The sequence below is a fragment of the Mesoplodon mirus genome (assembly GCF_964341445.2).
Source record: "Mesoplodon mirus genome assembly, chromosome: 12".
Taxonomy (NCBI): domain Eukaryota; kingdom Metazoa; phylum Chordata; class Mammalia; order Artiodactyla; family Ziphiidae; genus Mesoplodon; species Mesoplodon mirus.
The window spans coordinates 39,293,358-39,320,520 of NC_138988.1; the positions used below are offsets into that span (position 1 = coordinate 39,293,358).

Sequence of the window (27,163 nt, forward strand, 5' to 3'; positions counted from 1 at the left end):
TTTGTTCAGGTTTTTCCATAAGATGTTGCTGAACTTTTTGGCCAACCCAATACATGGGTTCATCCAGTCACCTTTAGGGACTATCTTGTCAATCTCCTTAGGAAACTAGAGAAGCACTGTCCAATAAAAGGAGAAGTTCTGGATGTTTTCAAGGGGGGGGGCGGGGCAGATGGCAATGGGAAACTTTGGGGCTCAGCCAAAGCTGGGATGCTGACCAAACACCTCCAGTGGTCCAGCATCCTGCTTCAGATGGAGTAGGAACTGAGCTCTGTAGGCAACTGGCAAGTCTGGACTCTCCCAACATGAAGGCAAAGACAGAGGCAGCGCGGACCTGGCCCTTCTTCCTGAAATGAATTCCAGATGTCATGGTTTTCTGGTATCCATGAATGAATGTTGAGACCATTTCCTTTTTAGCTTTTTAAAACCTATAATTAGATCACCACAAAATGCTCATGTTCCTTAAACTATTTTCCTGAACTCCATTCTCCTAAGTTCCTATTACCTGTATCCACTTGAGTTATGCTTACTGCTATGCACAGCTAACATCACCAGAGGGCAAGCAGGTTGGGTGGGAAGTGGGGGGCGCCTCACCCCCTATTTCTGCTCTGCCTGTTGTTGGCTATGGGAATTTCACAACCACAGCATAAACTACAATTTCATGGCCTTTTAAAAGCTATGGCCTTTTTGATATCTAAACCTCTCACCACCCAGGCTGGCTCACCTCATGGGGGTGGCAGTCCCATCTCAATCATGATACATAGTCAAATCTGGGTCTTGTGCTGAGCTGTGTTTTAATCTCTATTACAAAAGTTGGATTTACTTTCCAGTTTCTAACAGTGAATGTTTTTTGTTTTGCCACTTACTAGAATGATGACCTTGGGCAAATGACTCATTTTGGACGGGCTGCTGTGACGACTAAGTGGATATGTGCTCAGTGACCATTAGTGTGATTATCTTCTGGGGACAGGAACTGGTCTAACAAGTTAAATGGCTATGTCCTCTGTGCCCAAAACAGAGCTCAGTATATAGGTAATGCTCAGATTGTTGCAGGAAGCCCTGAAGAGTACGTGGAAAACCCCTCCTCCAGATTTTGCTAGAATTTGCTATCTTCTCTTGTTCTAAGATCACCAAGGGTATGGTGCCAAGGCCACTGGTATCCTGCCCACTGATCTTCAGGAGTAGCTCTTCAGCCCCTGGCCTTGCTGCCTCAGTGAAAACATTCACTAGTGACCAGTTCTGTCTGTGTCCTCCATGTTCTGGAGGCTCCTAGAGGGTAGAGACCATGTATCTTTTGCACACTACTGTATGCCCAGGTGCTGAGCATGGGGCTTGGCACATCTGAGGTCCAAAGAGGAGCAGTTGTGGAATTGACTAGCAGTGTCTGGGATCTCCCCGGCCTTGGCTGCCCTGTGCATGCTGTGCTGCCCACAGCGCTGGAGCCTTCACCCCTATCAGTGAAGTTGCCGCCACTCCTGACACAAGTGCTGACCCCCTTGTTCAGAATCCAAGCTCTGTTTCCTGTCCTCGGCCTTTGGGATTAAACTCCAAACATTTCCAGTTCCTGTCGAGAGTCCTCTCTTCCTAAGCCCAGGGCCCCTGTGAAGCCACAAGTCCCACTTCCATACTCCATGGCCCTTTGCTCCCACATCTGCTTTGGAGGGACCCAAGGATCTTCTGAATAAGCAGCTCAGGGACTCAGCAGGGCTGTAGGGCATTGGAATCAGTTCATTACCACATCCTGGGATCTGTGTTTGGTGGGGAATCATTTGGCCTGCACCAAAGGAGGGAAAGGAAAGCCAAAAGTACCAGGATATTCCACTTCCCTCCACAGATGACCTCTCCCCAGAAAGGGAAGAAAGGCAGAGCAGTCAGGCCAGTGGGGCCTTCACAGCCCTCTGGAAGAGGGGACCGGCCAACAGGAAGGCCCCTATTTGGTGCTCACTGGCCTGAACCCCCGGGGGCATTGGCTCAGAAGGCTACTTGGGTCCTTTGAAGAATGACTCTGCACACACTTTTATAATCAGAAACTTGCAGTTTATTTTGAATAAACCACTCAAGGTTGAGCAGATGACATCACCTCAACTTTTTCTTTGAAGAAAACAAAGATATATGGTAAATTCATGAAAACACTGTGCCTTCCTTTGCAGGGCAGAAAAATTCTGCCTGACCTTTTCCATCTTCCTGATGTTAACAAGAGACAGCCACTTGAGGCACAAAAGAAAGCTCTCTGCAGATCAAGGGCTGCAGGCTGCAGTCTGGGCACAGAACCTCCTGCAGCTCCAGTGGTTGGGGCCACAGCTGGATGCAAATGCACTATGTGGTAGCTGTGCAGTCCAAAAAATGCCCAGGGCGCCGAGGGTGTGACTTAAGGTGAAGAGCTGCAACTCAGCTCCTGCCGCTGCCATGGCAGTGACACAGAAAGGATTCAATGCACAGGTAGAAGCTCCAGACACCAGGATCTTCTATGGGCCAATGCACCACAGTCACACCCCACCCCTAGGTCCCACAGCAGGCACACTCCTCCTTCAGTTAGCTCAGCACTGTCCAACTCTGGGTTCATCTGCTATACTCCTAACTTGTCCTACCGCTCCACCCCGTGGTCCCTTCCTTGCAGGAGATGACAGTAAGAGGCAAAACCTGATCGGGGAGAAAGGGAGCCTGCAGCCGGCTATGTACCCCATGACTCCAAGAGTTACAGCTGTCCTCTGCCTTCAAGAGTGATTCAGTTTACAGCTTACATGATACCTGGGAAATTACCGACTGAGGTGAAAATGTTTGAATATCAAAGAATTTCCAACACAATATTTATTCACAGATCTCCCAAGCAACTCTTCCAGGAGGTCAAGGAGGCCCTATTGAGTATGGACAACTCTGCCAGCCTCAGAGTGGAGGCACTGAAAAAAGCCATAGAAACCCCAGGAATCACAGATGTAACTTCTGAGAGGCCCACAGGACCAGGTTCAGGACAGGTAGGACACCATGCAAACCACTTGTTCCTCTGCACTGTGAAAAAGCTGGCCCTTTTCCCTGGCCCGCCCCTTGTGGTACAGGAGCTGGGACCACAAATCAAGAACCGTGCTGGCCTCAGACTCCCAGACCCTAGAGGTGCTGTCCTCCAATAGCTGAAACCAGGCAAGGGGGAGTGCAACCAACCCCTAGAGTGGGTAATGGAGACATACACTCCAGGTTAACATGAAAACAATTTGTGCAAACAAGGTCCCTGAGCCAGGCAGACCAGAGTCCTTGGGAGGACCATGCTGAACTCTGACCCTAACGTTCACCAGAGGAAAGTGTCGCAGGACAGTATCAGGTATGGCTGTGTGTGAACCTGGTCAGAGTCACACCACGGGAACACTGGCACAAAAGAAGGAACCAAGGTAAAACAAATTTATTTGGGGGAACAATTCCCTTTAAAAGTGGATCTCTATCTTTAGAAAACAAAAGAAAACTGTGCTGAACTCACATCCCCTGGTCTGGAGGGCCACAAGCCCACCTACGTGTTCTGCTGTGGGCTCTGGCCTGAGTAGCCAGACCCAGGTAAAGCTCACTTTCAAGAATTAAGATGAGTCCACAGACACACAGTGCCATCAGACAGGATGACACCCCATGGCAAGACTCCGTTCTGTATTGTCTCCTCACTGCCAACGTAAGGCAGTGCACCTGACCACAAAAGGGTCTACAAGGACCAGGCAGGAGGCACGATGTGATTCCCTGCACTCCATGCCTATAACTCAGGCCAACTCAATTTTCCACCATCTGCCACCCATGCTCTTCCCTTGGGATTCTAGCTGTGGCCAAACACATATGAATCTGGCAAGCAAAGACCACCGGGGCCCTCTTGCAGTAGAGATTCTGAGGCAAGGTGAGCGGGCAGCATATGTTACATTCTAAGTAAAATAGCTAGAAGTTAAAACACTCCAATGCCAATTTATTTTTTAAAAAGGGTTCTGTGTAATTCTATGGTTTGCCCCCTCTTTTTGTATAATTGTACAACCTTTGAAAATTATAAGTTGTAATGATCTAATCCTATTAATAGTCATTCAGAAAAAACTTTCCCTCCCTCCCAACAACCATCCAGGGGGAATTAAAGGTCCTGAGAAGAGCCCAATTCAACATGGCCTCTACCCTGGGAAAAACAAAAAGCAAAAAGATGAGGGAAAAAAAAAAACACAGAAATCGACTAAGAGGTGTGTGGCCAGTGTCTCTCAGGAGTGGGGCCCTGGCTGTTGCCTGGGGTTGTGAAAGGCAGAGCCTGCAGCATGCAGTACAGCAGCCGGGAGACCTTGCAGCCACATCTTCCTCACTCTGGCACGTCCATGTCCCAACCTAGGTGTCATGGAAATCCTTCAGCAGGGTTCTCCTCCGCTGCTCTGCTATGTGCATCTGGTTCTCTAAGTCCTGCATCAAGGAAGCAAGACAGGTGCTTGCATGGCCCAGTCCCGTGAGCAGGGAGGAGCTAAAGCCACCCGACCCCTGCCCCCCCTGCCACGGACTCCAAGAAGTCAAAAGCACTGATCTTCCCACCCTTCTCAGCAGCAGCCTCCAGTCCACATGCCAACCACCATGTTACCTATTACCACACCAGCCCTCCTTTGCCTGCCAGAGGATCCAAGAGGACAGCACTTACCCCTCTGTCATAGCTGTCTGCACGCTCCACCTTCCATGACAGGTTTTCGATCTCAGCCTCCAGCTGAGCCTGCTGGTATTCAAACTGTATGGGTAGAGCAGGAGGGTCAAAAGGAGAAGGGGCTGTAGCCGGGGCAGGGCCTGCAGATGGGAGGGGCAGATGCAGCACCTCAGGCTCGCATGAGCTATAGACAACCCTGTCTCTGATACTGTCCTCAGAGAGCAGTGCTACTTCCTGTACCCAGAGCCAGAATCCAATCAAAAGGCTACCTATGGAGCACAGCCATGTGGCAAGGCCACACTCACCCTCTGCCCCCAAAGAAAAGGGAAGAACTTAAACCACTGAAGAGAATGCTCCCAACATACAGGGAAATGGATGCTGCAAAAACAAGTCAAAGTGGATATTCACAGACACTGTATTCACTGAATACTTCGTTTTTTCAGCCCTTCTGAAAATCAAGAGTCTTAAAAATTTTCAAACCATTTGACTTAGTAATTATATACCCACTGCACAAATCAGTTGCACAAAGAGGTTTCCCAATGTCTTATTTATGATAGTGAAAAACAGAAACAATAAATGCCCCAAATGTTGGTACAACCATATACTGGAACATTTATGCAACTATTACAAAATGGCATTTCCCAGCCTGGTAAATAACGACAGCTGCAAAAACAATTAGTTGTAACAAAAAAATGTTATATATATAACCTTGATTATAGAAATAATATTAATTTTAAAAGGCTAGAAAACGCTAACAGCGGTCATTTCTTTCTGGTGGGATGATGAATAATGTTAATGTTTTTCTAAGTTTTTCAACATTTAAACAGTAAGTGTGAATTACTTTATAACTGGGGGGAAACAACCCAACATCTAAATGAAAATTAAACCAAGATGCAAAAAAAGTCCACTATATTTACGAACATGCAAGCTGCATATCCTCCCAAAGCATGGGCACTGGCTCCCAAGTGGCAACAGACATTTTCAGCCAGTCACCCCAAAAATATAGTTGTTCACGGGCTTCAGTATATCTGCCTTCCTATTACACAAAATACCAGCACCTGAGATCTACTTTGGAAATGCCTAGGGGAGAAATAAAATTTTACAATTGCCAGTTTTGATTTTGCCCTCCCAATAACCAGGCATCTGGTCCTTGCTCTCCTGCAAACTGCAGGTAGAGAAGGGCACCTCTGAAGCTAAGAGAGCAGAGAAGAATCGCTTTGACTTACCAGCTTCTTCCTGGGTCCAGACTCCATGTAGTATGCATATGGGTACGTGTACTGCAGGGTGTATCGACACTGCAATAGAGAGAAGAGAAGGGACCTGTATCTATGACCCTAACTACATGGATCTCAGGTGGCTTTTACAGTTCTTACCCCACCATGCAAATTAGCCTGGCTCAACGGGTATGGGCCTGAAAGAAATGAGGCCAAGGCAAATAAAAGATGAACTGGGGGACAACATGGCAAAAACTGAAACAAAAATGGTCACAGAACACCCACAGTTCCTTTTTCACACTGTGATTTATTACCAGCAGCTGCCTCAATGGCTCTTCCCTCTTGAGTCGGACATCAGAGTCCACACATCTATCTCAATACTTGTCCAAAGACAATCTCTTATTTTCCTTTGAGTGATGCATGGATGGGACAAAAGAAGAAAAGGGCTCTAGTTTTCCCTGCAGTTCTTTCCCTGCAGGCAGAGGCACTGGAATACTCTTCTTAAAATCCCCTGGACATCCACAGAGGGCTGGGTCCTCAGTGGGCACAGCCCAGCAAAATTTGGACCCATAAGCAGGAGCATGCAGGACTACAGGACTGCTGAGCCCCCTGCCCCCTACAGTGCCTCCCACCCTCAGAGGTCTGGGCCTGACAGGGCTGGGCATCAAACCATGGACTGGAAGAGTGAGGGGCTACAAACCTTGGCCAAGAGCTTGGCAGCATTCTGTAGGTACTGCCAGTCGATCCACGTCCCCAGATTATTCATGACCCTCTCCTGAATCTTCTCGTGAATCCGCTGGTATGTCTGTGCCTCCAGCTGCAAGCTCTTGTTGTGGTTCTCCCACTACAGGGTTCAGAGGAGGGAGAAAGCTGCAGGAGCCCCAGGAAGGTGGAGATCCAAAAGGAGTTCAGAATGGCCACAGCCTCATCTAGCTGATGGGGACTGTGTGTCCTTGGGATCGCAGGAGGGGGACTTCCTCAGTCCATGCTACCAACCCTGTCCAGAGCAGCTGTCTGCCTGCCAAATCACTCTACCCCCCTGCGGCAATAGGACTCGAGCCCTGAGGATGAAGCAAAGCTAGGTAACTACAGGTCTCTTGTGCTTAGAAACCAAATGTCCCATGCTCTGTGGGCTTCTGAAGGGTCTTCCTGGGATGAACTGCCCTCTGAATCTGACTATTAAAATGGCACTGGATTACGGGGAGGGGCAAGATAGGGGTAGGGGATTAAGAGATACAAACTACTATGTGTAAAATAAGCTACAAGGATATACTATACAGCACAGGGAATATAACCAACATTTTATAATATCTATAAAGGGAGTATAACCCTTAAAAATTATGAATCACTATGTTGTACACCTGAAAATTATATAACGCTGTCAGTCAGTTACACCTCAATTAAAAACAAACAACAAACATGGCACTGGATGGAAAAGACTGTCTGATGATCCTTCATTATCCTTCAATTCATCATCCAAACAAGGTCAGCATGTCCTTCCTTGTTGGCTGTGGCCGCCCTGTGGAGCCTGAAAGCCGTATCTATGGAGGCACCACACAGGCCACTGCAGGAGTTCCACTTCCTGACTTCTGCGTGCACGTGCTGGCTGTGGCTACCAGTCACTGGGAATTTCACCCAGCAGGCCAAATGGAAGCAGCCCACCCTCCGGGCTTCTGGATGCCTACCCTCTCAAAGTAGAACAAGTACTTCTTGAGGGCCTCCCTGGCCTGGGCTTGCTGGCTCTGGTTGACAATGTCGGGGTTCTCCTTGTACCGACTGCACTCATAGTACTCGCTGCCGTGGGTCTTCCAGTCTCCTAGACACATCCAGCAGAAGTCTACACAGAGCAAGAAAGAAGTATTGACGCACGCGAGACAAGCCCACATTCCTCCAAAGTCTTCGGCAAAGCAGGAAAACAGACAGATCCTGCTCTGGGTGGGGGGTGGGGGGGTCGCCTATCCAGAACTCTCCAGGGGTGCCTCTTTACAGAGGGAATGTATACCTCTCATCCCTGTCACATCCCACTATCCCTGTAAGCCTGTCCTTGCTGATCTGAACAACAGCCTACGGATAATCTCAGTTTCATGAATACATATGCTTTGTGCTGTTTAATCCAACACAAGCAGATGCTGACTGTACAAGGCCACTGGTTTGCTGTGTCAATGCCTTTGTGACAAGCAGTAACTTGTCCAACTGAAGCCCACCTGGTCATTCAGAAAACACATCTGCCCTCCTGACTATCTCCCACTCTCAACACCTGTCCTAGGTATTGTACATGAAACTGGAAAGAAAGACTTTTCCCCCTTTTCTTCTTTCGTAAACAGCACATTTTTATGGGAATTCCCTGGCGGTCCACTGGTTAGGCCTCGGTGCTTTCACTGCCATGGCCCGGGTTCAACCCCTGGTGGGGGATCTAAGATCCCACAATCCACAGAGTGCGGCCAAAAAAAAGAAAAAAAGAAAAAGCACATTTTCATAAAACCCACCCAATAGTGCATACCCAGAATTATGACTCTGTTTCCATACTGAGGAAGCAAAGAGGGAAAAATAAAGATCCCCTATGGATGCTATACATCCGAACAATTATTGTGGCCTAATGGAGAGGGGCCAACCACAGTTCTATGTTCTGTCTCTGCCACAGACCCCGACAGTGGTAAACCCTGTTTCCTAGGAATCACTCCATATGACTTCCCAAAAGGGACTTCTGTAAAATCTGGAGAAGCTAAAGCTAAAGCCAAATCAAGATACCCAGAGGTCGTTCACTTCTCTTCTCCTAGGAGGCTTCATTGAACAGTGGCAATATTGCTTTCTCCTCAGTCAGCTAGGTTGTGTTTGCTACTGTTTTAAATACTACTACATTGCTTAGGGTTGCCTGTACAGGTAGTAAAACTATACAGCAATGTGAGGGATGGAAGTTAACTCTGGGCAGTAAGGGATGGGGAGACTATGACTGAGGAGGGACACACAGAGGACTTTCTCAGTACTAGGAATGTGGTGGGTACTCAAGTGTTCACTTTGTCATTTCTCTTTAAACTGTACGTATGTCTTGTGCACTGTTCTAAGTGGATGATACATGTCCCTCTCATTCAAACATGCAGAAAAGCTAGGGTGGGATATCACTGAGGAAATATGCCACTACTTGGCCTATCTTCATTCTACACTTCAGGGTCACCACTCCAGTCTAAAACCTTGCCTCGTCTTCTCTGATTACAGTGTGCTCCTGGGAGAACACAGGAATAGCATTAGTCAGGCTCTTACAAAGAGAAACTCTCATGGCCTCCTGGTCGCCATCTAAGCAGCTGTGTAAGAAACCTATCTAGACATATTTTCTACCTGAAGGAATTTTATTTCTTTACTTGATCTGGCAGGAAAGGAAAGCAAAACCAACAGGTTCTATGTAACCTACACCTCATAGATGACGGAGGCCTGAAAGGCCAAAACCCCCTCTGAAAACTTTATAAAACCTCAGAGGAGGACTTCCCTGGTGGCACAGTGGTTAAGAATCCGCCTGCCAATGCAGGGGGACATGGGTTTGAGCCCTGGTCCGGCAAGTTCCCACGTGCCATGGAGCAACTAAGCCCGTGCGCCACAACTACTGAGCCTGCGCTCTAGAGCCCGCGAGCCACAATTACTGAGGCCTGCGCACCTAGAGGCCGTGCTCCACAACAGGAGAAGCCACTGCAATGAGAAGCCCGCGCACTGCAACGAAGAGTAGCCCCCACTCGCCACAACTAGAGAAAGCACACGCACAGCAACGAAGACCCAATGCAGCCAAAAATAAATAAGTAAATAAATTTATATGTATATAAAAAAAAAACCTCAGAGGAAAACTACCATTTTACTGCCTCCAGTAAAACCATGTACAGCCTGCTTAAAAGGTATCTGTAAGGCAGCACAGATAAGCCCCATGCTACTTACCTGCCTTGGCAAAAATAAAAAGAACACACTGAAACCTTCTTCTTGGATGACAGAGGATTCATGAGGGTCTAACAGTCACCCCAAACTTGACTTCTGACTACATGTGTCAGCGAGACGGCAGTGGGATTATAAAAGGGACCGAAAAATAATAAATCAAGAAATCAAGAAATGCTTTAATCTGGTTATCATGACTGTAAGTGACTGAGGCTGCCCTCTGTTTTATCACTTCACCACAAAAGCACTCACTAAACAAGCAGTGGAGACGCGTGCACAAGAAACAGAGACTGTGCCACTGGGCCTTGTACATCAAGCCTGGGACTCACCGTGTTTACACTTGGAGCATTGCTGTCAGAGGGAAACAGAAGAGAACATGTTAAGAGCATGCTGACCAAAGGCTCCATGTCACATAAGCAAAACGTACAGGCGTCTGCTCACCATGTGATTGCAGCCTCCATTCTTCTCAATGCAGATGTTGCACTTGGGACACTGAGGAGACAGAAGGGTGCCATTAGGCTCACGCACCATCAGGCCGGTTCTAAGACAAATTACACAAAGCTCCCGGCACCCGTGCCCAGTAGCTCATCGTGCGAGCACTTCTGGGGAGGAGCATCTCACTTAAATGTGGCGGGTCGCTGAGGCTGGAACAGCAATTCAAGGAAATGAGGTCAGCATGTTTGGCTCTGAAACACTCCAAGCACCATCTGTCCCTGCCACGAGGCCGCTCAGATTAAGCACAAGCTGAGTCAGTAGAGAGCTTGCCTGCTTGGGAGGAATGCCAAAGCAGCATAAGAGCTGCCACACTGGACTAAGTCCTCATCAGCTTGCCTGAACTTCTGCTTCCAGGAGAGGCCAAGGAAATAACCTCTAAAGCTCGCTCTCATTTGAGAGACGCCAGCAACCCCAGGCAGCAATGCAGAGATCAGTCTGATGCTGTGCTCTTCCATCGCCATGAAAAGGACTATGCTTAATGATGTCATGGTCACAGCTGTGCTTGTGGGTGCATCAACTCAGCGTGTGACCGGCACAGGGTACAGCCTTGAGTGCTGAGTCATGCAGAACTCAAGGGGCTACAGGCCATGCTTTCCCATGGGAAGTTTCCAGGATGAGAATTGGGCAGGCCTGGGCTTGCATTAGAGTTCTGCTATTTATTAGGTGTGGCTATCAACTACCTCCCTCCCAGGGCTGTTAAAGTTTGGGAGGCATTCAATAAAACCTAGTCTTCTTCTAATTAGTTTTCCTAAGGGTCAAACTTCTCCAAGCATTTCAGCAATTTATTAAAATAAATGCACTTGGTGCATACTATGATAAATTGCTACAAACTCTGCCAGGTCTGGGCAGCCTCCATCAAGAGCCTCCATCAAGAGCCCTGTTCTGCTCTCAGATGGTACATCTCCTGGGCAAGGCCCTGGGCAGCACTAAGGAGGGCAGATCCATGACAGGTAAGATACAGTCCTTACGTCTTTAGTGTGAGCACTAATGTAGTTGGCTGTTTCAGAGTCGTCTGCACACTTCGTGAGCCATTTCCGAATTGTGGCGCAGTCTGTGGGGGCGTGATACATCTGACGACACTTGAAACTTAAAACCAGAAAAGATAATCGTTAGGTCAGATCCTGTGTTCTTCATTTTCCTTCTGTCCAAGCCAACAGATCCTGAATTAGAGCTTTTCAAAGAGGTAACGTCACCTATCAAGGCATCTGAGACCTTTTCTTACCCAGGATTATACTGAAGTACTGTGTGAATTTCTCTCAATAAACTCAAATGAATGTTTGTTTTAAATATCTTATGTGGTGTCAATCCTTCCTGACAGGATATCAAATTCAGAATTCAGCTTCCCAAAGGGCACGGGGATGCATTCTGAGAAGATACCTCAATTCAGGCCCAAGGCAGGAATGAGATCCAGTTCTGGGAGCCTTGGCTTATCTCCAAGTCAGATGTGCACACAGGATGCACAATGCCAACACTTATGCTATCTGTAGGGGGCATGACACATCTGACAATGCTTGAAACTTAAAATCAGAAAAGAAAAACACTCCAACATTCATCAGGCCAGGCTCCCATGTTTTTAATTTCCCTTTTGTCCAAGCCAACACAACTTTATGGATAAAAGCTCTCAGGCAGGTAGCCTAATACATGTCCCATGGAAAAGAAGTTCATAATGCAGGACACAAAGGATGGAAAGCAACCACATTAGTGGTTCTTAACCTTTGGTGAATCACAGACTCCCTCAACAACATCTTGAAAGGCAGGCACATATGCACACATACCACATTTTCTACATACTTTCTCTGAAGCCCCACCATGAATTTTCCAGGGAGGCATGAATTGGGGACAGGTCTGGACCTAAATTATGGCTCTGCCATTACCTTGCACTTGAATTTCCTCACCTATAACATAAGAGTAACAACAGTACAATCATACACAGTTGTTGTGATAATGAAGGTAAAATGATCAGGACAGAGCATTTCCTCTGGTAAGCCTTCAGTATACTTTAGCTATTCCCATAATGTCTACTGAGTAGAGTAAACCCCAGGTAAATATAAACACATTTATGGATTATAGTGTTTTAAAATTAGCAGAAAGGCCAAGAGAAAGATTAAAACGTTGATGGTTGTTGCTTTCAAGTACAGTAGTATGTGAATTATCTGTGCAGGTAGATACACACCCATAAAGACATGCAGTCTCTGGGCCATGAGTCTCAGTAGCATAAACCACAGCACATTCCCCAAGAACCTGTGCCCCTTTCTTGTCTCCAGGCTGACTATTATCAAACATCTCATGGAACATGAGATGCTAGGTACAAACCCTGCCCACGTGGAACAGAGCTGCTCTTCTGGCTCAACGACCCTGCCTCTCCCAGCCCCACCCTCACAAGAGCAACAGCAGTGGTGCTTTAGAGCAGGAGAAGGCACAAGCCCAGGGCTGCTCAGCACCCACACTCACTCTTACCAGAAGACCTCGTTGCACCGACTGCACTGTACTCGGCGAGCTCTGGGCTCCTGTACCCGGATAACCATGGGGCAGTCTGCACCAGGGCACAGTTGGAGCTGGTAGTGACTCTGTGAACACACCAAGCGGGGGAATAATGAGGACATCCCCTAGTTGGTGCCTCCAAACTAGACCTCCCTGAGTACTCAAACATCTTCTGTTCTTCCAGCTGATGACTTATATCAAGGGGCTACAGGAATTCAAGATGGATGTTGTGAAGACCAGACATTAGGCAGGTAGTGCAAATGACCTTCGTTTGTTTGCTTGTTTTTAATATTTATTTATTTGGCTGTGTCGGGTCTTAGTTGCGGCACATGGGATCTTCGCTGTGGCATGCGGGATCTTTCATTGCAGTGCGTGGGCTCTTCGTTGCAGCGTGCGGGCTTCTCTAGTTGTGGAGCACAGGCTCCAGAGCAAACAGGCTTAGTTGCCCCGCGGCATGTGGGATCTTAGTTCCCCAATCAGGGATCGAACCCGAACCCCCTACATTGGAAGGCAGATTCTTAACCACTGGACCACCAGGGAGATCCCTGAAAATGACCTTTGAATGCTTAGCTTAAACTAGGTAGCAACTCACTAGAATGCTCTAAGATTAGATGACAAAATGGAATACAGAAGTGTGTCTCTGAAATTAAAGGGCATAGGGACCAGGGCTGGAAAGGAACACAGACCACTCAGCTGTGCGTAAGACTCTGAGGGGCTCAACGACCCTCAGGCATCTGCCAAAGGCAGCAAACAGCACAAGGAACAAGGCTTTGCTTTTCCTGTGGCATGTGCATGAGACGACCCAGACCATCAATCAATCCAATAAGCTTGGGCATGAAAGACAAAGATGAAAATTATGCTGCATGGAACCAACAAGCCTGAACAGGTAGCGCAATAGAGGGGAAGGACTCCAAAACTGACCATGCTGAAAACCTGAACAAGTTTTCAAATTGCCCAAAAAGCAACACCTCTTCTTTGTGCTGAACCATACAGTGAACTGAACAGAACAGCAACTCCTGAGATATGCCCGACTTGTGTTTATCCCCTGACATACAATAGCTTGTTTAAGCAACTTTGTATAAGGCGGGGATGCCTGACCATTCTACAAGAGAAAACCAAGGCTCAGAGAGGTGAAACAATGGGTCAAGGGATACATAACAAGGAAGCAAGAGACCTGGGATTCACTAGCACTCTAGTAGTTTTCAAACTGTTTTAAAGCCGTGGAGCTCTTTCTTCAAATGAAAGCATCTACTGGCAGCCCAGTCTATAAAGTAACTGGTGAGCATCTGATGAAAAGCAGGCCTGGGAAGACAGAGGGCACAACAGGGGCTGGGCATACCTCCACATAGTCCCTGAAGAGGTAGCGTCTGTATTTGTCTCTCAATTCTTCATTGGGCAGCAATGGAAACACGAAGTCCTCTGGTGTTCGAAGCGGGCAGTCCTGAGCCATGCAAGATACACCTGTTGAACAAAGATAACCTGATGGACAACTGTATCACAGAAGACATAACGATAATATATTTGCTGAGTTCAACCAACAAATTCAGATTCTACGTAAGGAACTCCTAAAGCATCAGAATTTATTCAAAGAAGAGAGAAATTAATATATTTGCACAGTGATGCAACTAAAATATTATTCCAAATTAAATAGGATAGGGAATTCCCTGATGGTCCAGTGGTCAGGACTGGGCATTCTCACTGCCAGAGCCCCAGGTTCAATCCCTGGTCGGGGAACTAAGATCCCATAAGCCGCACAGAGCCACTAAAAAAACCCCAACAAAAACAAAACAAATTAAATCATATATATCACAAATAGCACCAATAAAAAACAAAACTGTTTAAAAAATCCTATAGGGTGGGCTTCCCTGGTGGAGCAGTGGTTGAGAGTCTGCCTGCCGATGCAGGGAACAGGGGTGCGTGCCCTGGACTGGGAAGATCCCACATGCCACGGAGCGGCTGGGCCCGTGAGCCATGGCTGCTGAGCCTGCGTGTCCGGGGCCTGTGCTCCGCAACGGGAAAGGCCACAACAGTGAGAGGCCCGCGTACCACACACACACAAAAAATCCTATAGGGTTATCAACTAACAATTTAGTTTTGTGATGTTTAATATTACATGCATGTGATTACCGTCAATACAATGAGATTTTGCAGACACAATTAAAGTAATGCTAATTTAGTTTCAAATATCAAGTCATAGTTAAATAGTCCTTTAACTGATCATCAAGTTTGATTTGTGCTTATATTTCCTAAATAACAGCTAACTCTCTAGGTGTTTCTGAGTTATGGCTGCCACTTTGATAATCAAGATAGATACAGTAGGCAGCTTAAAGGACAGTTCTCCCAAAAGGTAAGAGAAGGTAGCCTTGCATTCACACCAACGTCTACATATATGCCCAAACATTAGCCTTAACTCTCTCATTTTGCTCAGGTCTAAACTTTGCCATTGTTCAGACAGATGTGTTTGGAAACCAATGGTTCTGACAATAAAAACTTCAATTAGGCTCACAAGAAAACACTCAGTTGACCTGAGAACCTGAAAGGGCAGAGCTAAAGCTAAATACTTCATGCCAGCCTTTTATAAATCCTATGGCAGACTCACCCACACCCACGCCGTCCTTGACAAGTACTGAGCAGTGTTGCTCCCAGCAGCTGCGGCAAAACTGGTGCTGACAGGCCAGAGACAGCAGGTTTTCCTTCCGCACAAACTGCATACACACTGCGCAGTGGTGAGGGGGATGGGTTGTGGGGACCTGGGGAGAGGCAGAGTGGTATGAGCCACGGGAGGCAATTCTGACCCTGCAACAAGTGTCAGAACTCAACTGCAATGCGTGCACTCTGCCAGTTCCAGTTTTGAGCAGAAAGCATATTATCAGGGAGGCTTTCTGAAGGAGGTGGTAACTGAACTAGGCTTGATGAATCACTAGGATTTAGAGAGGCAGAGAGAAGATGGAAATGAGAACTAACAGTAGTTTATAACATCAGGCTGAAAAGACCAGGATTTCAGAACTGCCAAGGTCCTTAGAGGTCATTCAATCCACCTTCTTTCAGAGACTATTGGGTTTCTTTTGAAAACTGCCCTCATTCAGCACAGCACAGAGTTGCTTCTCAACAAGTACTACAAACCCAGCCATATAGGTGCTTAGAGGCTGAGTGTGAGCCTCTAACATCCCACAATGCAGTTTTACTTGTCAAAGACAGTGGTTTTCCCATATCAGTATGTCCAAAACACACAGTATTACAGTTTTTACCAAGTTACAACTCATCCTTAACATACCAAGGAGATGTCACATACATTAATTTAGAGAGATGAGGAAGGCTTCTACAAGGGAAGAAACTCTTCTAGTTTGTGGGCAAATAACTGTAAAGCTTAAACTCCAGAATCCATACCATGCTACACAAACTGGCAAAGACAATCTGGGAACCCCAGCCAAAAACACTAACCAATGAAAAAGTCCACTACATGTTTAACATTAGGTTCTTGTTAGTTTACTGGGAATACAAAAAATAACTTGAGGAAAAGGACCGTATTCTCATGTTTGTCCAGTATTCTCCTAGAAATTTTCTCCTAGGAGATTGCAGAAGTTATGTGGTGATCTGAGCCCCAATTCTCCCTCCTGACAGTGCTTTTAACATGGCCCTCATTCATTTGACAAATGCTGACTGAACTCCCAGATACAGAGGAAATTGCTACACATTGACTCCTAAACTTAAAAAGCACTTACAGTCTAGTAGGGGAGCTGAAAAGATATGAGTGAATTACTACAACATACACGTAAAGGTTTAAAGATATAATTAGAGATGTTTGGAGGGGAGTGGTCCCAGGAGATAGGTTTTGTGAGAGATGGCTTGGATGTGGGTCTCTAAAGATGAGTTCCATTTCCACAAGCAGAGATGGGGACAGAATCTGGACATTCCAGACCAGGGAAGGCACAAGCAGAGTCAAAGAGGCATATGGTGAGTGGGAACACCAAGAACACAGCAGGAATAGAGTACAGGCTGTATGTAAGTGCAAGGAAAAAGGTGAGGCTGGAGAGGGCAGGCAATGATTCACTCATCTATGAGGAAAATTTCCAAACTATAATGGAAATGGAAGATTTAGGCCTATGCTGGAACAAATATCATGGGCATATTGCACTATAAACAAGGCAAGATGGTTCTCAATAACAATGTGAGCCACAGAAAGAGCCACGGGCAACAGGAGAAGCCTTATTCAAGGAGGAGACACTCACATGTTTCGACGGATTGGGCTGAACTCGAGCCTCAACGAGCAGTTGAGCAGAATTAGACTTGTATCTACAAAACAAAAAACAGAAATAAAGGGAATCAGAACCTGAAGACAAATAATTTTACTTCTGAACAAAAACAGGATAGACCAACATGTGTTGTAGTCACACTAAAGTGTCTTTGTCTTTTAACTACCTTCTTGCAAAACCAAGCTTGCTTTTTACCTTACTACAAATACTTTCTGCTTTTTCAATTTTTTTAGCTCTCAATTGGTATAAGAATAACAACTCTGTCTTAAAGGCACTGAACTATAAGAAAAATACTTATGAAGGACCATATCTGCTTTAAGTCCCTTTCTGGAATTACAAGCAAATATCTCTATGTCTTCAGAATAGGAAAGGATATCTTCAAGACACAGAAAAAGCAAAACATAAAGGAAAACTCTGTATGCTACATTTAAGAACTTCAGTTCAGGGAATTCCCTGGTAGCCTAGTGGTCAGGATTCTGGGCTTTCACTGCTGTAGCCCAGGTTCAATCCCTGGTCAGGAAACTGAGATTCCGCAAGCCAAAAGAACTTCAGTTCATCAGAAGACAAGGTAAAGTGAAAAGCCAAGCTATAAACTGAAAGATAATTCAATACATATACAACTGGTAAAGAACTGATATTCAGAATAAACAAAACAAAAACTCCTAAACGTCCATTTGAAATAAAAAACAACAATTAGAAAAATGGGCAAAAGACATAACAGGCATTTCACAGAAGAGGAAGCACAACTCACATAGGAAAAAATGATCAACCTCCTTAATAACTTGACCATTGAAATTAAAAACAACCAGATGCCATTTACACCCACCAGACTGTAAAACTTTAATTCTGACACTCATACACCACTAGTGGGTATATAACATGGTACAATCACTTTGGAAAACATTTTGGCATTATCTAGTAAAGCTGAAGTAACACATACTCTACAGCCCAGCAATTCACTTTCTGTACTTAACCCTAGAAAAATTATGTGACACTGGAAGTCATGTACAACAGTTTTCAGAGTTGCATTATTTTTAACAGCAAAAAATGAAAAACTCACAAATAGTTTTTGACAGGAGGATGGATAAGATGTCATGATGTTCAACCTTGTTAATTTAAAAAGTTGAAGAATACATATGATATGATTCCATGTCTATAAAGTTCTAAAAACATACAAAACTAAAAGATATATAATTTAAGAATAAATAAGAAAATGATCAATACCGAATTCAAGGTACTGGTCGCCCTGGAGAAGGAAGAGATTGTAGCCAGGCAGGGATTGCCATCAGAGGCCTCTGAGTAAAGGTCAGAGGGTTTCTTTGTTTGCTTTATTTGTCTTTAAAACCTATATACATCACACATATGCATGTGAGTGCGCACTCACACATTTTTGGGAAAAAAATTTCATAATAAAAATTTAATTCCTTTCTGGAATGAGGTGTGGCATAAATACATTTAAAAATAAAAACAGTTATCATGTGGCAATAAAAGTGCCACACGAAGTCCAGGTAATCACATTACCAAGACACCAGGAATCTGAGCAGGGAAGAATTACATCTCATATACATGATTTCCTTACACCGCCTAGTCAGAATGCCTACTTCAATTTTTATTCCTAGTTCTCACACTACTATTCTTAATATCTTTATAGCTATCCAAATTGTCTCCATCCCCAAGTTAGGCTAGAGAGTTTGGACAGTGCTAGATACCCATTACCGGAACCTATGTGGTTCCAGAGTTTTGGATAGCAGTGCAGACAGGGAAGTTCATCTGGAAGTCTACCTAACTGTATTCAGCTCTTCAGTATAGAGAGTGAGAGTGCAGTTAGTGAACCAGGAATGCATTTGCTCTTTCCTGATCAGGCTGAGCTGCTCTAGTTTGGCCTTCTTAGCCTAGAGAAGGAAAGGCATAATGATCTTCCTCTGCCGATGAACAGAATCACACCATACAGAGAAAGAAGACTCACTGTGGTGTGAAAGAGCAGGGGCAGTGACCAGTGCACTGCTCAGCAGGGGCAGTTTTGTTCTCCAGGAGTTATCTGGCAGTCCGGAGGCATTTTTGATTTAAGGACTTCTAGTAGGTAGACCCCGGAGATTCTTCCAAACCTCCTATAATTCACAGAACAGTCCCTTCACAACAAAGAGTTATCTAGCCCAACACATCAACAGTTCTTAGTATGAGAAACCCTGAGCTAGACAGAAGCACATGCCTCTTAGAGGAACCCCCCTAGAGGATGCATGAGGAGGAGGAGCCCCTCCTCCTGACAACTTCCAGGACGCCTGAGACTCCAAGCTGTGTGCCCCAAGGGCTCTGGTTCTGGAGGTGTGGGGTAAACTAGCTGACCTTTTCTCTGAAGGTAATACGCACTATGTCATGATGTATTATTCCTCACTTATGTGTCTGAAAGAAATAACTGGAGATACTGTCAAGTGTTATCTAGGAGGGTACTGATTAAAAATTAACAATGGCATAAAAATTTGACCTAACTTCACTGTACAACAACAGGGGTTTGGAAAAGTATGGAACATCTATATAATAAAATACTGTGCCAGCATTAAAACTGGGGTAGAAAGAATATGCTGAAAACATGGGAAAATGTTCACCATATACTGAGAGAAAAAAGGCTATACACTATGATCCAGTGTTTTAAAAATATAATCTGCACACTGTAAGGATATTCTCCAAAACATAAACAATCATCATCACTGGGCGGGTAGGCAGAGAGAGGAGCTATGGGCAATGCCATCTCTTCTTCCTCCCCCAAACACCTTACCTGTCCATTATCTCTGCGACTTGCCAGTGGAAATTAACTAATATAAGTTTAGCAACTGAATGAGATACCTAGAAAGAAAGAAAAAGATCAAATTATCACGTAGTTCCCTTCAGAGTGCTCTGCATGTTGAGAAATGCAGACATTCATCTCTATTGCAGGCCCAGGCTTGACTTTCAAATTCTTCCTCTTGGTTCTCTGTTTCATCTTTTAAGTTCAGACTCTCATAGTCTTAGTGATTTCCTGGATCTCTTGATTTTTCGATCTTTGTTTTCATTAATGACCCTTCAAAGAAATTAGTTTGATTTGAAACTTATGCGAAACCATCCTATCTACAGTAAATAACGACCCAGCATCCAATTTAAGCAAAAGAGCTGTTAGGTTCCCTAATGTGATTTGTTTCCTCAAGCTGCTGTAGGAGGCTATACATGGTAAGTGCACCTCTAGTTAGGCCTGTTACTTGCAGAAAACCTCAGGCTTGGACTTTGTATAAACCCAGAAAAACAAAACAAACATAAAACACCCCTGTTTAAAATCTCTGAATTCCCGGCAACTAATGAGCCCTAATTGCAAGGAGAATTTAGAAGTCCGTGGGCAGCCTTTCTGGCCCCTACATTCTCCTTTAAAGCACAACGGTCATGGCTATCAAAGAGCCTCAGAAGGTGCACTGAACTAGCAATTCTACCTCTGTAAATTTTTTCTGAGGAAATGATACAGAATACGCAGTCCCTGAAAAGGATGTTGCATAGCTAAGTTTACTGACGCAGAAAGCAGTTTGTATATTAATTTTAATGTAAATAGGAAAGTAAGCTAGTTACAAAACAGAACCCTGAACATCAAGACTTGGGTGGGGGCCTAATCTTTTTCTTTTTTTTTTTTAATATTTTTTTTATTAGTTTCTGCTTTATAACAAAGTGAATCAGTCATACATATACATCTGTTCCCAATCTTTTTCTTTTTGGCCGTGAGGCTTGTGAGATCTTAGTTCCCTGACCAGGAATTGAACCCAGGCCTCCAGCAGTGAAACACAGAATCTTAACCACTGGACCACCAGGGGGCCTAATCTTCTAGTCCGGCTCGGGGGTCAGAAGATTAGGATGTGTTTGGAGAGAGTACTGCAAAACACAAGGGTGCTACTGAATCAAGGAAAAACAAGGAGCACACTTCAACCTAGGGAGCCAAGAGAACACACAGAACCTTGGTACTCTGCTCACTGGACTGAGTTTTCATACAGGAGCAACCAAGGACCTATAACGTGGTACATGCCTGGTGCACAAATAAGAACTGCAGGAGGGAAGACACACAGTGACCAACATGTGGTCCCTGCTCCCTAGAGCTCAAATCACTCCTGAAAGGAGACACATACATCCCTATTAAACAATAGCATGTCTCAGTGCACCATCAGTGAGTGAGTGCTTTCCTGTCCTACAACCCAGGTACATCTGGAGAAAACCAAGGACTCAAGACAGCTTACTTCACTAAGGGTGGGGGTCCCCACTTTCTTCCATGCAAGGTAAGAGGCATGTGACCCATGCACGTTGCTGTAGTATTTTCTTATTAAGGCTCATGGAGACTTCAGGCCTAGGATTCCTTAGTTATAGCTGACATGTCTTCTAAATGATTCTATAAAAAAACTGTTGGCGCAGTGGTTAAGAATCCGCCTGCCAATGCAGGGGACACGGGTTCGAGCCCTAGTCGGGGAAGATCCCACATGCCACGGAGCAACTAAGCCTGTGTGCCACAACTACTGAGCCTGTGCTCTAGAGCCCACGAGCCACAACTACTGAGCCCACGTGCCACAACTACTGAAGCCAGGGTGCCTAGAGCCCGTGCTCTGCAACAAGAGAAGCTACCGCAGTAAGAAGCCTGCACACCGCAAAGAAGAGTAGCCCCCGCTCGCTGCAACTAGAGATAAAGCCCATGCGCAGACCCAATGCAGCCAAAAATAAATAAATTAAAAAATTAGTTCCTTAAAAAAAAAAAAACTATGCATCCACAGAGACCACTGTCACAGAATGAAAACAGAGAAAAAACATTTCGTTTAAAATATTATTATTAAAAATGATGTTAATATTAAAATGTTAAAATTTGCTTGAATGTAGCTTTTGGCTACAAATATATTTTTAAAACCTGAAAATGATACTGTTTTAATTTTTTTTTTATTTTTTAATGTTTTTGGCCGCACCGCGCAGCTCATGGGATCTTAGTTCCCCAACCAGGGACTGAACCTGGGCCCTCGGAAGTGAGAGCACTGAATCTTAACCACTGGACCGCCAGGAAATTCACAAAATGATACTGGTTTAAATGAGCTCCTCGCTGGAACCTTTTCTGTCGTCTCTTATCCAGTGGGGCCCAGTCGGCCACGCACCCACTGTTTTCTGTCCTGACTTCTAAATGTCTCATTGTGAAGTGGCTACCAAGTCATCTCAAAGGCACTGAGCCACTCAGGAAATCCAGAGGAGTCCTGGCTATGTCCAGCAGCCACCTTCTCTTATCACCACAGATGGCTTAGAGGAACCTGTTGGCTAAGAACAGGGATCAGGCTGCCTCTCACAGATCCACAGAGCCCAGAACTGGACTGGAAACATGCTGATCATTAAATGACATTATGTCTTTAATTTATGGATTTTCAAAATTAAATTTCTTCTCTTTTTCTTTTTCTTTTTTTGGCCGCACAGCACGCGGGACCTTAGTTCCCTGACCAGGGATCGAACCTGTGCCACCTGCAGTGGAAACAGAGTCCTAACCACGGGACAACCAGGGAAGTCCCAAAATGAAATTTCTTGGTCTTCCTAAAGAAACAGAATTTTCACACCATACCTGGTCTGATCCCTTGATCTCAACAGCACTAGAAGCAGCAACAAAGTCTCCGAATTGGCGCACCAGATGCAGCCCATCCATCCATGAACACAACACAGCTACGTGCTGAAACTGAAAACTTTATTGATGACCACAAGTCCACTAATGACCAACTCAGAATATTCCAGTAGAGTTGAGCTCTGGTGAGGACTGATAATGTGAAGAGAGGATGCATCTAGCACTTTATAAAACTGAAGAGATGTGAATCTATGCTTTAAAGCCAACAGCCAAGAATACATCAATATATACAAGGCAGTAGGCACATGCATCAGCTGTATGCACCTCCCACCAGCCTTCTGCAGGAGGCGCTGTGATTGCCCATATTATGTTCATAGTATATCATAAACTATTAGGGGCTCTTCCTCAATTAATCCATTATGAACCTGAAGGAAAATGCAGAATGACGGCACCTTGCCCACTAATGAACACCAGGTAAGATCTACAGGGAAATCAGGTTCCAAAGGGCCCTCTGAGCAAGAGCAGCACAGGGTTAAAGGAAGAGTACCTAGGGGCTTCGCTGGTGGCACAGTGGTTGAGAGTCCGCCTGCCGATGCAGGGGACACAGGTTCGTGCCCCGGTCCGTGAATATCCCACATGCCGCGGAGTGGCTGGGCCCATGAGCCATGGCCGCTGAGCCTGCGCATCTGGAGCCTGTGCTCGGCAACGGGAGAGGCCACAACAGTGAGAGGCCTGCGTAGCGCAAAAAAAAAAAAAGGAAGAGTACCTAGAATTTATGCTAAAAGGTAGTCTCGGAAGACAGGCCACGTCCTCCCTGATTTGGGTCACAAGAGACAACTGACTTCACCATTGCCCCCCCAGCAGTCTCCCAGAGGAAGAGACATCAGGTGATTGTAGGGGGGTGGGGCAATACTTAAGCCACCTTCAGCAAGAGGGCCAAGACAAACCTCATGCATGATATTAAAACATTAAAGATAAAAATCTGTCATTCTCAGAGTGCAAACAGCTGAGCTTTCTCAGGAACGAACTACCTGAGTATTCACAGCATTACTGAGTTATGCTCAAAGAGCTTGGCAATCCATCCTGAATCTATTAAAGTCAACACTTAACAGCTGAGGACTTCCCTGGTAGCACAGTGGTTAAGAATCCGCCTGCCAATGCAGGCCACATGGGTTCGAGCCCTGGTTCGGGAAGACCCCACATGCCACGGTGCAACTAAGCCCGTGTGCCTCAACTACTGAGCCTGAGCACCTAGAGCCCATGTCCGCAACAAGAAAGCCACTCCAACGAGAAGCCTGCGCACCACAATGAAGAGTAGCCCCCGCTAGACGCAACTAGAGAAAGCCTGCATGCAGAAACAAAGACACAACACAGCCATAAATAAAAATAAATAAAATAAATAAATTTATATATATATTAAAAAAAAACCACTTAACAACTGGGGAAAGTCTTCCACTCTTCTTATATGTCCGATTGTGGAGAACAAAAGTCTTCCAGCAGAACCAAGACGAACCCTTGCTGGACTGTTTTGACAAGCAACTAACAACCTGTTAGTAGTTAGGATTACATATTATCAAGAACGACTTAAAGCTTTCTTTTATTTATTTATTTTTTGCTGCACCGCACAGCTTGTGAGATCTCAGTTCCCTGACCAGGGACTGAACCCAGGCCATGGCGGTGAAAGCCCAAAATCCTAACCACTAGGCCACGAGGGAACTCCCCCAAAAAGGACTCACAATGAGAAGGTCAAATCTTTTCCAAAAGAAAAATGGGTCCAAGGTGATAACCACTGACAGCCAAAAAAACTAATGACTTAGGAAGGAACACACATGACCATGTCATGTTCAAGACAAATTTGCGGTTCTATTAGATCAATATGTAATAAGAAGATGAAAAGTCTTATTTATTTATGAGTCTAATCGAGGAAAAGACTAGAAACTAAGAACTAGGAAGTTCTTGCCCCAAAATTTGGAACCCCAAGGTAATTACAGATTAATCTGAGCTTCTCCCCACAAAGATAGAGTCCACCATTCTCTCCATCTCAGGGGTCAAAGAGGGCCCTTCTCGATAGTAATAGGTCACTATTTCCAGCATGCCTGGGACTATTACCCCTGTCTAAACTGAAAACCCTTAGCTGGTGGAATGTGTCCACTTTGGATACTCACAAGACCATGAGGCAAGAATAGTTAGGATGAATTTAAACAAAGACTCTCAAGAGCAGAAATAAGATGTTTTCCTATCCCCCCACCTCCTCCCCAAAATGTTAGAGCTATTCTCAAGAATCATGCTTGAAAATATATATAATACTTTGAAAGTTCAGTGGGTATAACTGCCAATATGTATTCAATTTTGGTTCACAGTTTGACAAAATGTTGATTTTAATTGCTGAATTTCAATCTATTCAGAATTGCCGATAGTGGATATACTATTCTTTATAAACATGTACCAGGCAATATAAACTCCCTTGTCGACAAATTCAACAAACCTAACACCCCTCTTGGTCTCTGTGATGAGTCTCGCAGAACCTGTTCAGGTACACTAAATGTGCTCTTCCTCCTGAATGCCCATCTTGTCACTGGAGACATCACACTCCTACACCTGCATCAGCATTTTCCTCTATGTCTCGCTCTTCCTTTCCACTCCACGCTCTTCCATCACCACCATTCCACTGCACAATCTCTAGTCCTGCCTCTCCTAAACACTTCCATCAGAAGGGCTTCACTATCACCTGGACAAAGGAAAGGTATCTTACATACTGATATGCCAGTGTCTATTGTCTGCCCGCCACCCCCCACCCCCGCCACCCATAGCCCCCAGGATGAGTTTCCTAAAGCCTGTATGTAACAATTACAATAACAGACTATTCTTAGAGCTTTCACGTCTTACCAGGATCAGTCCCAACCTGTTTAAAACCCATCATTGCTCTCCAGTACTGACAAGATGAACCTTAAGCGTTAGTCAAGAGTCATTAGGACCCACTGCAGAACCACTGCCCTGAGGAGTCCAGCAACAGACCAAATGATTCCAGCAACCCCAAGAGGCTCCCTGACTGTTCTCTGCCAAGCATGTCGTTCTTATACAGCAAATATTTGGAAATTAAAGAACATACCTCTATAAAACCTGCGTGTCAAGGAAGAAATCACAAGAAAAATTAGAAAATGTTTTGAACGAATGATAATGAAAATACCACATAATAAAAGTTGTGAGATGCAACTAATATAATGCCAAGAGGGAAATTTACAAACGTAATTATTTATACTATAAAAGGTCCAAAAATCAATGACATAAGGGCCTACCTTAAGAAGCTAGAAAAAGATGACAAAACTCAAAGTTAAAAGAAGAAAAAAGATTAAAACAGAAATAAAATCCAAAACAAACAGTGAAAATCAATAAAGTCCAAAAGTTGATTCTTTTTTTTTTTTGCGGTATGCAGCCCTCTCACTGTTGTGGCCTCTCCCATTGCGGAGCACAGGCTCTGGACGCGCAGGCTCAGCAGCCATGGCTCATGGGCCTAGCCGCTCCGCGGCATGTGGGATCTTCCTGGACCGGGGCATGAACCCGTGTCCCCTGCATCGGCAGGCGGACTCTCAACCACAGCGCCACCAGGGAAGCCCCAAAAGTTGATTCTTTAAAAAAATCAATAAAGTTGATAAAGACTTTAGCTAGAACAATTAAGAAAAAAAAGAGAATACAAATTGCCAATAACAAGGGTGATAAGAGGGACTATCCCTACAAATCTTACAGGTATTAAAAGGAAAATAAGAAAATATGAATGATCAAATGCTAATAAATTTGATATCTTAGATGAGATTGACAAGTTCCTTGAAAAACTTACCAAAACTGACACACACAAAAAGAAAAACTGAATAGCTCTATATCTATTAAAGACATTGAATTCATGATAAAAAATTTTCTCACAAAATGCCAGACCCAGAAGTTTTTACTGGTGAATTCTATCAAAACTAATCTTAGGGCTTCCCTGGTGGCACAGTGGTTGAGAGTCCACCTGCCGATGCAGGGGACACGGGTTCGTGCCCCGGTCTGGGAAGATCCCACATGCCGCGGAGCGGCTAGGCCCGTGAGCCATGGCCGCTGAGCCTGCGCCTCCGGAGCCTGCTCCGCAATGGAAGAGGCCACAACAGTGGGAGGCCTGCGTAGCGCAAAAAACCCCCCAAAAACAACTAATCTTAAATAAACACTTTCAGAAACTAGAGCAGGAAGGAATACTTCTTCCAAACTCACTTTATGAGACTAACACAACCCTGATATAAAAACCTAACAAAAATATAAAAAGAAAATTACAAATAAGCCTTATGAACAAAAACACAAAAATCAATCCAAATATTTTAACAAATTAAATCCAGCAATATAGAAAAGGCTGATTTAACATGTGAAAACTCCTAAGACAATTCACTGAATTAACAAAATAAAGGCAGAAAAAACCCAAATGACCATTTCAGTAGATGCAAGAAAACCCACCTGACAAAATTCAATAACCATTCAAGACAAAAATTCTTACAAATTAGGAAGAAAAATGGAACTGCCTGAATCTAATATAGGGCATCTATGGAAAACATTATACTCAATAATGAAA

At 44.9% G+C, this 27,163-nt stretch overlaps 1 protein-coding gene across 1 annotated transcript in view; it reads right to left on the reverse strand.

Moving 5' to 3' along the window:
• Window positions 1-2,012: 2,012 nt before the first annotated feature.
• Window positions 2,013-27,163, reverse strand: part of ARIH2 (ariadne RBR E3 ubiquitin protein ligase 2) — a 51,423-nt gene continuing 26,272 nt past the window's right edge. The window contains 13 exon segments of the mRNA XM_082639249.1: window positions 2,013-4,398; window positions 4,628-4,711; window positions 5,854-5,922; window positions 6,542-6,685; window positions 7,527-7,678; window positions 10,083-10,104; window positions 10,195-10,245; window positions 11,217-11,334; window positions 12,706-12,815; window positions 14,069-14,190; window positions 15,329-15,479; window positions 16,959-17,022; window positions 19,756-19,823. Of these exon segments, the coding sequence (XP_082495375.1) occupies window positions 4,327-4,398; window positions 4,628-4,711; window positions 5,854-5,922; window positions 6,542-6,685; window positions 7,527-7,678; window positions 10,083-10,104; window positions 10,195-10,245; window positions 11,217-11,334; window positions 12,706-12,815; window positions 14,069-14,190; window positions 15,329-15,479; window positions 16,959-17,022; window positions 19,756-19,823 (1,227 nt within the window). The 3' untranslated portion in view covers window positions 2,013-4,326.